We start from the raw sequence: 11,911 nt of genomic DNA on the forward strand, positions 1-11,911 counted from the left end.
AAAAAAAAAAAAAAAAAAAAAAAAAAAAAAAAAAAAAAAGGCTGCCTCTGAAAAATGTTTCTGCTTTTTTTTTTTTTTGTTAAATTACAAATCCTGTGTGCCCTGGGCTGGGGGCTGGAAACCAAGCAAACACCGCTCGCAGCACGGGTTATTTGGGGCCGGGCATTCAGTGAGGAGGGCACCAGGCTTGATCCTGGGCGCGGGTTGGGAGGGTTCCTCCTTTTCCTCCTGGGTCTCAGGAGGTGACCAGGGCGACGGAACCGACCCCTCACGGGGGGTCGGCCTTCAGCCGGCCTTCCCCACGCGGCACAGGGCCGCAGTGAGCGGCGGGTCCGGCAGGGGGCGGCCCCACGGCGGCGGGAGGCGCCTGGAAGGGCTGCGCCGTGCTTCCGCCGAGGAAGGGAAGGGAAAGGGGAGGGAAGGAAGGGAAGAGAAGGAGGCCGGGGGCCGGGCGCCAGGTGGTGGAGGCGGCACTGGTGAGTGGAGGCCGGGCCTGAAGCCGCGGCGGGCCCCGGAGGCGCTGCCACGGCTGCCGGCGGCTCCTCGCAGCCCCCCCGGGGGCGGCACCGGGGGTCGGGCATGGAAAGAGCCGGTGGGGTGGGGGCTTGTCCTGCCCGGTACGCGAGGGGAGCGAGGCTGGACTTGGGGGTGGGGGATGGCAGCGAAAGGACGGGGAGACTGCGGCGTAAACGTGCTCGCTTCGAGCTGCTGAAGTGTGCTTATTTTCTAGGGAAAATGGTTTCCGAAAGCAGTTCGTTCATTAAAGGTGTGGTGTTAGGAGGAGTCTTCTGCATGCTGGTTACGCTTCTCGGACATTTTAAGATGGGCCATGGGACTAGAGCACATCACCACGAGCACCATCATATCCAGGCTCCCAACAAAGAAGATGTCTTGAATCTTTCCGAAGATGAGCGTCTGGAGCTCAGTCAGAGTATCCGTGTTTTTTGTATCATCCTTGTGAAACCTAAGGACCTCGGGCACTGGGCTGCAGTGAAAGAGACATGGAGCAAGCACTGCGACAAGGCAGAATTCTACAGCTCTGAGAACATCAAAGTGTTTAATTCGGTAGTCCTCGACACAAATGATATGTGGATGATGATGAGAAAAGCTTACAAGTTAACATATGAGCGCTACAAAGATGAATTCAACTGGTTCTTCCTTGCCTATCCAACAACATTTGCTATTATTGAAAATCTCAAGTATTTCTTACTGAAAAAAGACCCTGCACAGCCTTTTTACATAGGCCATACTGTGAAATCTGGTGACCTGGAGTACGTAGATAGCGAGGGAGGAATCGTTTTAAGCATCGGATCGCTAAGACAACTTTCCCGTATTTTTGAAGACACTGACAAGTGTCCAGAGCAGGGAGGTATGATTTGGAAACTTTCTGAGGATAAACAGCTAGCAGTATGCCTGAAGTATACTGGAGTGATTGCTGAAAACGCAGAAGACTCAGAAGGAAAAGACATCTTTAATACCAAGTCAGTCAACACTCTCATCAAAGAAGCAATGGCTAATCACCCTGAGCAGGTGGTAGATGGCTGCTGCTCAGACATGGCCATCACTTTCAATGGACTGACCCCCAACCATATGCACGTGATGATGTATGGTGTTTATAGACTGAGACCCTACGGTCACACTTATAATGATGCACTCATCTTCTTGCCACCTGAAGGTTCAGACAATGACTGACATCTTTCAGAAAGGACACAGAACCACAGTTAACTGTGCTCATTGTACAGACACTCAGTTTTCGTATGTGGTGGTACTGGTGTACAGTTTTTGCACAGAGATTTGTTAAAGCTCTTAATTTTAAAAGTGGAATGAGAATGTTCTTTCTTAATCTTTTATACAGAAATGATTGGGCTTTTTTGACAGTACTAGAAAGAAATAAAGGACATGTTGATGTTTGTGATAAAAGGAAATGAAGTTTGTAGGGGGGTTGTATTATCCAACTATTTATTAATGAGAACTCATAAGAACTTTAGTCTGTTACAAATATATTTTTGCAAGATTTTGATGATATCAATTCTTTCAGGCATTTCTCAAACATCTTTGTATCTTTCTAAGCTGTACCAATAAAACTGGCCACAGATTTAGTCTCAAAGACTACTAAGTGATTTCCTTTACTCTGAACTGCACATCAGCTTGAGCTACACTGGTTATGCAGTACAAAGGGTACACCCATCACTTTATGTAGTCTCCTAATGCAGTAAGAAACTAGCAGGAAGCAAACCAGCAAGAAAAGTCTATTAGGAATTTCCTGCAGAATAATAAGTGACCTTTGGACTGCTATTCTCAATCATACAAAAGAAAGAGATAACTAAATTTGAATAAATATTAACATGGCCAGGTAGCCTGTTAGCACAGGAGTAATTGCTCATTTAAAACTATTTTATAAGCATATTTGAATAAAGGTTCTGTCTAGCAGCTTTCACTGTTAGTAGTCCTAACAGTATTTACATTGACAGCTAAACAGCTTCCTTGTAAGTGGGAAGTACAGCTGCATTTACAGATATTTTTGAACACTAATATGCAGAAAGACCAATGTGCCTGTACACTCACCCTTTCTTTGTACATGATACAAAACAGCAATGTATAGAACTCCACCTTTTAAAAAAAAAATTAAGTGCACTTGAAATCCCAAGTTTTACATGTGCCACCTGGTTACAACTCCATTCCTGCACCAGTCACAGTTAGGTGGTAATAAATAATGTTTACGCCATTTAAAATTCACTTATCTGACCCAGCCATTTCAAGACTTCAAGTAGCACAGAGATGCAATACCTACATCTAGCACAGGCTTTACTGGTAATAGAGTTACCTATAAAAGAGGTATTAGGTGAGGACAACTTTCTTTTGACACAGCATTTGGAGTATTTCATCCTATCCTTAGCCACAGTAAAGGAGAAAAGCTGACAGATACAAAGTAGCTGTTTCACAACAGGTACTTCAGAGCTCATGATAGTAGCAACTTCTTTCGTGCACTGAGCATCATTCAGGTCCTTTTTTTTTTTTTTTTTTTTTAATAACAAGAAGAAGACAGCTCAGCTGTTTCAGAAGGCACACCTTACCTCCAGAGGTCAACTGACAGCAAGACAAACATGCACATAATTCCTGCCCAAACCTCCATACAACTGAAATTACTGTTTCTAACAGCTTTCGGTATATTTCAGATACAATTCAAGCATGACTTCGCTTTTATCTTCTTACAGAGTGATATTCAAAAGGCTGGGTCCACAGTTGGGTATACTCTGAAACAAAACCTGACAAGGTGAAAAATAAAACTTTGATTTCAAAAGATGTTTCTAATATCAGAAACAACTGTGATCCCACTACAACAGCAGCACCCAGAGCAGGTCAAGAAAAAAAAAAAGGCATTAACAATCCAGACCAGAATATACCTCATTTGTCCCAGATTTGAGAGATGCTGTAGCAGAACAGGGGGAAGAAGGGACAGAAAAGACAGAAGAAGAAAAAGCAAACCATAGAATTCATGCTAGCTCACCTTATACACCGAAGAACCACTGAGGCACAAACTGATTCCCATTATAAATACACTAGTTTCTTGTTAGTGCTAAGTCTTTGGTATGCATAATAATGTCTGCTATTATTCTAAAGGGACTGTGTGAGGTTTGACCAAACTTTGTGCAAAATGTTAATCATAATCTCATTTTTTGTATTCCTACATACATAGTTTCAGACATACCCTGTAATTTTCAAGAGTAGCCTTCTTGCAAATAACTTTACAGAAGAAATCTAGAAGTAGCACATGTTAAGTAATACATTTTCTCGCATGTTGTGTTTTAACTTCTGAATTAGATTAAGAACACCTCCGCCACTATCTGCTGTAAAGGTCCCAGAGTGCGGAAATTAAACATGCAGAACAGCACTGAGACAACGCACTGCATAAAAAATTAAGCTCTAGGATTAATGAAATATAAGTGTTAGAATAGAGACTTGAAATATTAATAAATACTTCCAGAGACAGAGTTATCAGCAGTAGACCTTAGTTTCCTTAGTTTATTAAATAATTCCATAGCACAGGCTGTCTTCTATCGGCATAGCTTTGGGTATGCAGTCAGTAAACAAAGTCAGATTATCCAGGCAAACACCATGCTGTTTAACCAGTTCTGTAGATGTGTAGATGTATGTGCATGTGGCAGTGCGCACAAGCTGCCATCTCCCACCTGAAGAAGCTGCTCCTGGCTACACTGATAACTAGGCTTTGCTACTGTGCTTTTGTTGAACAGTGATTTTGTTCCTACTAGTAAAATATGAAGGCAAACAGGGAGTAGAGCATCAGGCGCCAACTGGCACATGCTCCATTTGAAGTATGCCCACCGTTGCTGTAAATTCCATTATAAGGAGAGTGATATCAAACAGTATTTGTCAGGTAGAAATCAGAACATAATATATATTCTTAACATATGAACTAGCATAAAAGAATTTATAGTCCACATATGACTTTATAGGATTTATGAACTTAAACGTATCTTAAACAGAAATTCCTGATGTCAAATATTAAAGTTAATGCTGTTAATAAATTAAAAAATAAAAGTTAAAGATCCCTCCACATTCAAGAAACAGGTAAGCAAGTGAGATGTTAATCAGAAGAAAAAAATCTGGAGTGTTTGAGAGGTTTTAGAAACCATACTACTTATATTTCATATACACTCTAAATTAGAAGAGCATAAAAATGTAAATATTTCTTGGCTTTTTCCGCCTTGTTGTTCAAAATAGTCCTCTCACAGTCCCTGCAGGATCTCTCCATCAGGTATCTTCAGTGACAGAAGATTCATGTTTAAGACAAAACAACGAAGAACTGTAATAAAAAGAAACCTAGAAAACTATTGTAGCCTAACGGTACTTTTGCATTCATTTGATTTATTTTAGCATAGCCACAGAACAAAATAATTTGTACATTCAGTCACATTAAAAACAAGGAATTACAAAGCAGTCCACATTTAACCTAAGTGCATTCCCTTGGAGTAACACAGTTCCATTTGTTTCACTTGTATGTCTTCATATGCCAAAGCCCATCATTTAAATAGTGGATATTTTCGATGCCAATCCCTTTGTTGACCTTCTCACTGTTGAGTACGAAAGCATTAGGTAAAAGATTAGAGCAGTACTAGACTCCATATTTAAAGTAAAAAAAAGATGTACTATTTGTCCAATAAAAGGGGAGAAGCTACAATCTGCAAGTCATAAATTACATATGGACAGGAAACATTGTTATCACTCAATGTGAATCATGCTTAATAATGTGACAATATTTGCCTCCCATATTTTTTCAACCACCTTCCACAGTATTTTTAACTGCTTCTTTGTGGGAGAGACAGTTCCTAAGAAAGCCACCAGAAGGGTTGTATGAATTGTAGCATTTCTCTATCAAAGAAGCCCAGGGGCTGTACATGATACTTTCCCTTGTAGCACAAATGGAGGTGTAACAGAAAACAAGGCAAGAACACAGAGCCTGACATGCTCTGATTCCAAATATACCACAGACAATCAAATACAGATGAGCTGGTTTGTTTCTATTTTCAGGTCATCTACCCACTTAAAGGCCTACAAATGCTAAATTAATGTGGAATTTGCAACATATTGTCCTATATTGTTTGAGTCAAGTCAGCTCTTAAAAGCGGTTATTTTATACATCTGCACTGGTTTCGTGTTTGTCTTTTTCCAGTAGATTAATTCCATAGAAAAAAGTCTAATCTTGTCACAATAAACAAAACTATTCATTCAAAGACTGAAAAGTTTAATTACCCTGGAAAATTTATTTTACCCTATTTATACCAAGTACTCTATTGCTTACAGAACTTGTCCAAAGGTAATCAGGAAGGAAAATACTTCTATGTTAATTGCATTAATGCATCATGTATCATAATCATACCAAGTGACTGAAATCATACTGTATAAAACAGAAAACTGTGAAACAGTATCACAGAAAACAGCATGCTAACATGCTACATAGATCAATATCAATTAACTTTTCCTCTCCAGTTTATGTTGCTCCTTGTAAGAGCAGGACATTTAACTGCAAGGCTGCTGAATTTGAAGTTAGGATTAGGAATATAGATAATCCAGGCTTGCAGATCACTGCAGGTGTAGGACTGAGACATAAATAGCTACACATTTCCCTTCTTCCTACATGCTCTCAATCTCTCAAGAACACTACAGATAATCCTGAGCAGTAATTACCTACCAGCTAGAGCTGGTGTAAACCCAGGCTGCAGCAGTCCCATTCTACCCCTGTCCATTAGGGCACATTGCCACCTCTCCCCCTTGTGCTCTCATTACTCCTTATGACTGCATGGTGACTCAGTTCAGAAGATGACGCTGGTGAGAATTACTCCACAAGAAAAAGTGACTTGTTTTCATCAGAATCAGCTTTGTTACCCACACTACTGCTGGATAGGGTTGCAACCAAAGCAGCCTAGACCTAGTGGGGCTACTTTGTATGATGCAAAATCATCTTGCTGCCAGGTGCTGCAACTTAAAATGGCAAAGTGTTTTAATTCCTTATAATTTAGCATTTATGCTATGAATAACTAACATCCATTTCAGTGTTCTGCCTCTTTTTCTTCTGAAGTAGTTTTCACTTGATGGTTATCCCCAAACAGACCTCCACATTTCACAAGAAGCTTAGCTAAGCTACTAAGCACATCAGGCAGGAATGCTGCATGTGGGTACAAGGCAAAGAAGAAAGAGAAGGCCATAGAAGAAGAGTCCAGCTGGTCAGCCAAGTACCAGCAGGACTTCAGTCTCTGTTACTCGTGCAGACAAAAATCACTTTAATGATGCTAACTCACACAGATCCAAATTACATTTCTTGCCCAGCCCAGGCAGCAAGTACTGTAACAAGTATTTATTTTTTCAGCAAGATCTTTGAAGAAGTACAATCAAAGCACAAGGAACAGTGATGTTCAGAGGCACTGCTGATGTTGTGCATCTTAAAAATCCACATTTACATAACTATTTTAATTGCGCAAACAAGTCTAGGGAAGGTAATTCCTTGCCTCCTCTTCCTTTCAACTTAATATTAATTAACAAAGGACAGCTGGAATAAATGTCATACTTGAAAGAAATATGATACAACAGTGATTCAGTAACCATGACAGTGGTGCTTAAATTCCAAACTAACACAGGAATTATGACATGGGACAGGTTACATTTCAATTGTCACAATACTTACATGTCCTCAGCTGACATCTTCATTACTCCCACACATAACGCATGTTGCTTTCCCTCTGCCATTATTGCCTACAAGTTACCACTAAGGAAAATGGAAGTTCAAAAAAGTATAAGCAATAACAAAAAAAAAAAAATCACTTTCCCAAAAGCAACAAATTCCCTAGTTGAATTGTTGCCCCTTTAGTAATTGTAGAGCACTAGCTCTTGAAGATAAGCAAAATCACACACTGCATTTAACAGTTGAACCACAATGCACAGAACATAAAGCATGTATTTATGAACCTCAAATAGCAATTACAAAATAAAAAGATCTCTCAATGCTACATTCCATTTCTTCCTTTGTGCCTAGCAGAGAGATAATAGTCTCTCCCTTTCTAGAACAACGCTACAACTATACATGAGATCATTTTAGATTCCAACATAGAGAATAATTGAGACAAATCTGAAAAAAATATAAGCACTGAAATCAGACATGGCCTTTTCAAAGTTCAATAACATGTAATGCCAACTGCTCATCTTTTCCCACAGCTTCTAAATAACAAGAAAAGCAGCAGAGGTTGGTATTTGCTCAGTAATATAATTAGCAGAAGTGAATTAGCACACTTTCCTCCTTTTAGATACGCTAAAGTTTGCCAGATGCATGAAGCAAGTCCTGACTACAGCAGAACTGATCCTAAACCTCTGTCCAAATGCCCTGAGAACAGGACCACATTCTTCTATAACTGAAGATCAATTGATTAAGAAGACAGGTTACATATTAGGCTGTACCTCATCTCCTTCCACAGTTCCAACATCATTGAGGAGCTCCAATTACCTATTAGATTAATAGCGGAGCATCCCACCTAATGGAGCAGAGCAGAATTAATTATGTGGGGGGTTGGAACATCACCATAAGGAAAAGGAATTAAGAACAGTTTTCACCTTGCCAAGTAACATCTGAACCTCTGCAGGTCTTTTCAGATTGGTAGTTATTCCATTACATACCATTCAATTCCAGAGTAATTCAAATTACAACCAGCTGAGAACACATGAATAGAAAATTAACTTAGCAAGCAGTAATTCATAGATGAAGGATACAACAACAGTATCAACCGCAGCAGGGTAAAGTTTGGCTCCAGGAGATGTCAGGCCAGGGCACATTATATTAGCTCCACTTAGTACAAATTTAATGGCTCCTTTATCAACCTGCTGATGTGGTAGAATAAATGGATCTAGGAGGGGAAAGATAGAGCATTACAATTAATACGTGAAGATGACAACATGAATAACTCATTACCAAGTCAGTTTAAAAGGGGCAATTAGATGCTTAATGTGCTGCAAGAGTAGGAAGGCTGAGAAACAATTACCAGAGCTCCTGCTGGGCAGCACTGTCCTGAAAGGACACAAGGACAGTTTTCCCTGATCAAATTTTTATATATATATATATATATATATATATTTTTTTTTTTTTTTTTTTCCTGAGAAACAGAGGCTGCAAATATCAGAATCAAACACTGGGCCTAAGCTTCCTGCTCACTCATGGAGCCCACATACTGAGCGAGTTTTAACGAGCTTCCCCCAAGAAAACAATTGCTCAAGTGCCAACAAAATGAGGGACCTTAAATCCCCCAAATAATGTGTATAATCTCTTTCATGAAAAATAGACACTTTTAATGTTAATGGGATGAAAGAGGCAAAGACAGCCAAAATTAGGAAGGCCATCAGTTCTCAAAGGCATTTTTCAAGCATGTACAACCTCTTGAAACATTTCAAACATTGAGACTTTGACAGAATAACACTTGTACTATCACCTAAACTCATCCAATCATAATAGAATTGAGCAGAACAGTAAGAACAACAATAAAAGTAACCTAAGGTATGACATTGGAAAAAGTACAAACCAGGCAGCCTAAATACTGAAGGGAGACAAGCATCCATTGCATCATTAAACTCACATTTAAAGACTATTTTTGCAGTAAGAACCTACAAGTATTTGAAGGCAGCAAGAAGGGTTTAAAGAAAGACTTGGAAGAACAAAGACAGGGCAACAGGACAAACAACAAGAAATTTAGACTCTGTGCTACAGAATTCACTCTAAGGAATTTTTGTGGGACTTTATGCAACTTGTTTAAAAAACAAAAGGTTAGATTATTAAATATACAGAATTACGTTAATTCTGGCGGAATGCAAACCACATAGGCACCTAAAAAGGCCATGCAACTACAGTTGGAAAGGTATAGAACATTTTAAAGATCTGTTCTGTAACATGTATAGTAGGTTGTGTGTTTTTTTTAAACCTATTTATACAAAAGCCTTCTTGAATCACGCACTCACCCCTCTCCCCACCTCCTGTCCTCAGCAAACTTACATTTGTGAAGCAACCTTAGCGTTGGGTAAAAAATCCCTTCTCTTTGTCTGAAGAACAGCAACTCCCCATTCACAGTAAGGATTTCTATATGCTCATGACTGCAAGATAAAAAAAATAGAAACGTAATTCTAGTAACTACTTAGTCCTTTTTTTGTTTAAGTTAAATATTTTACTTTGGACATTCTGGTCTACCTTGGCATCTGAGAAGGCAGTCAACTATCAGGAAAGTTTAAACCTGAAAATATAATCTTGTATGCCTTGAACACTGGCCCCATGCACTTTCTTCCCCTTAAAGATCCAGAGGCAGCCAACCAGCTGTTCACAAAGATTAGCAAGAATATACTACCCTCCAGTTAAAAAAAAATAAAGTCATCTAAACAATACATGAAAGCTCAAGATTTAAAAGAAAAAAAAACAAAAAACACTACTTGAACTATCCAAACAAGTTCGAGCTTCACAAAGGTGAATGTTTCCCTTCAACAAGCTAATTCCCAGACCCACCAAATACGCAACACATTCACCAGCATTTTTGTTTTCCTCAAGCATCCTACCAGCAAACCTTCACAAGCACAACAACCACGTGCAGACTTTCTGGTTTGGTGATAACATAAACTATTACCGATAGGAAATGAACCCCCCATGTCCTTCTACTATGAGAAGTAAACAGAAGATTGAAGCAATCCAAGCACTTTTGAAGTGGAGGTTAAGAGGAAAGAAACTTACCATCGTACTATTTTGACAGGGTCTTTCTTTGGCATAATTTGGTTTAGCCATGGTTCAATAACAGGAAATTGGTCTAACAGCTGGTTCTTAATACCTTTAATAACTGAAGTCTTCAACTGGATGCAGTTTGATACGTTCTCCTTTTCATCAAATCTGCCAAGTGAGAGTATTTCAAAAACACATAACCTGCTGCCCAAACGGTAGCATATTTGAGAGGCATTATTAAGAAACGGTTGTAAATCGATAGGGAAATTAACAGAGTAACATCTGTACAGCTTTCATGAAGTTTAAACCTAAACCTATCCCCCTGAGAATGCCGAGCTGGGAGAGTAGAGAGCTTCCCCAGCAAGAGGCTGGTTTTGTCCCTACACATCACGCATACCCCGAGACACCTCTTTGGTGTCCCACAGGGGTATTTCAGGGACTCACGGAGCAGATTTTGCTGACAGCACTCCCCACCCCCCCCACACACACGTAGGACCGGGCCCGGAGGACAGCGTGCCCGCGGGCGGCCCTCCTCAGTTTCCCGAGCGCGGCCCCACTCACTTTTTGAACATCCTGGGGGCGGCGACCGCGGAGCGGCGGTCGCCAGGCGGGAGGCGGCGGCGCAAGCAGCCACGGCCTCACACGAGGCACCGACCCTGTTCTCCCCACCAGCCAGAAGCGCCGCACGCTTTACGGCGTGTCGCACCGCCTCCATGGCAACGCAACGCCGCGCTGTGCGGGACTACAGCTCCCAAGGGGCCGCGCGGAGGTTTGGCGCATGCGCATAGGGGGAGGCGGGTAGGGCCTGAGGGGCCGGCTTGGAGGCGGCTGTGTGCACTGGAGCTGCTGTGTTCCCAGGTAATAACTATATCGCTCCAACATGAAACCAGAGTCATAACTATGAACATCAGCCCTTCATAGCTAATGATATCAAACACAAAATGAAAAAAATATCGTTCTTTATCTCTGTGAGGAGCAGACGCGAATGGTTTTGCTCTTTATGCAGCTGACTGCTATAAAAGCATACAGACATACACACAGACAGATAACAGCCCAAGTTCATTTTAGAGCAACGGAAATGTTATCACAGGCATAAAGAAGACAAAAGGTCATCGTTTATAATAACCCAGACGTCAACTGGGATCACCACAGGTGCAAGTCCAGGAGGTTCACAAAGTGCCTAGATGATAACTTGGTGCAGGTGCTAAGGGAGCCAACTAGGAAAGGTGCTGTCTTAGGCCTGTTGCTGGAGAACAGAGAGGATCTTGTGGGAGACATGGCAATTGGCAGCCATCTTAGTCATAGTGACCATGAAGTGGTTGAGTTCAGAATTTGTGGCAACAGAAGGAAAACTGCCACCAAAACTCCAGCCCTGGATATGGGGAAAGCAGACTTCAGGCTGCTCAGGGAACTAGTCAGCAAGGTCCCCTGGGAAGCTGCTTTTGAAGGCATTGGCGTCCATCAGTGCTGGTCAATCTTTAAGCACTGCCTCCTAAAAGCACAAGATCAGGCAATTCCAAAATATCGGAAGGCAGGCAGGTGGGGCAGAAGGCCAGCCTGGCTGACTAGGCATCTTTTACTGGAGCTTAGGTGAAAAAAGAAAGTGTACGGCTGCTGGTAGAAGGGTCAGGCAACAAGGAAGGAATACTGGGATGC

General features: G+C 41.1%; 2 protein-coding genes across 3 annotated transcripts; one reads left to right on the forward strand and one right to left on the reverse strand.

Annotated features, from left to right (window-relative positions):
- Window positions 1-425: 425 nt before the first annotated feature.
- Window positions 426-3,027, forward strand: C1GALT1C1 (C1GALT1 specific chaperone 1). The gene is made up of 2 exons (XM_082771192.1): window positions 426-476; window positions 731-3,027. The coding sequence occupies exon 2, from the start codon at window positions 736-738 to the stop codon at window positions 1,690-1,692; it is 957 nt and encodes a 318-aa protein (XP_082627318.1). The 5' UTR covers window positions 426-476; window positions 731-735; the 3' UTR covers window positions 1,693-3,027.
- A 120-nt stretch (window positions 3,028-3,147) lies between these two features.
- Window positions 3,148-10,959, reverse strand: MCTS1 (MCTS1 re-initiation and release factor). Of its 2 annotated transcripts, none has more exons than XM_082771194.1 (6): window positions 10,817-10,959; window positions 10,271-10,423; window positions 9,548-9,645; window positions 8,278-8,411; window positions 7,202-7,269; window positions 3,148-4,825 (listed from the first exon to the last, which is right to left on the reverse strand). In XM_082771194.1, the coding sequence occupies exons 1-6, from the start codon at window positions 10,825-10,827 to the stop codon at window positions 4,774-4,776; spliced, it is 516 nt and encodes a 171-aa protein (XP_082627320.1). In that variant the 5' UTR covers window positions 10,828-10,959; the 3' UTR covers window positions 3,148-4,773. The 2 variants fall into 2 exon arrangements, with proteins under 2 accessions (XP_082627320.1, XP_082627319.1); XM_082771193.1 differs by lacking the exon at window positions 3,148-4,825 and adding an exon at window positions 4,854-5,093.
- Between the last annotated feature and the right edge of the window lie 952 nt (window positions 10,960-11,911).

The sequence above is a fragment of the Aythya marila genome (genome assembly GCF_965140915.1).
Source record: "Aythya marila genome assembly, chromosome: 13".
NCBI classification, from domain to species: domain Eukaryota; kingdom Metazoa; phylum Chordata; class Aves; order Anseriformes; family Anatidae; genus Aythya; species Aythya marila.

Coding starts and splice junctions, on each gene's coding strand:
- C1GALT1C1 (XM_082771192.1), top strand. CDS start 736: ATGGTTTCCGAAAGCAGTTCGTTCATTAAAGGTGTGGTGTTAGGAGGA.
- MCTS1 (XM_082771193.1), bottom strand. Junction 9,646..10,270: donor CCTGTCAAAATAGTACGATG/GTAAGTTTCTTT, acceptor TTTATCTTGCAG/TCATGAGCATATAGAAATCC. Junction 5,094..7,201: donor AAGATGTCAGCTGAGGACAT/GTAAGTATTGTG, acceptor CGTACTCAACAG/TGAGAAGGTCAACAAAGGGA.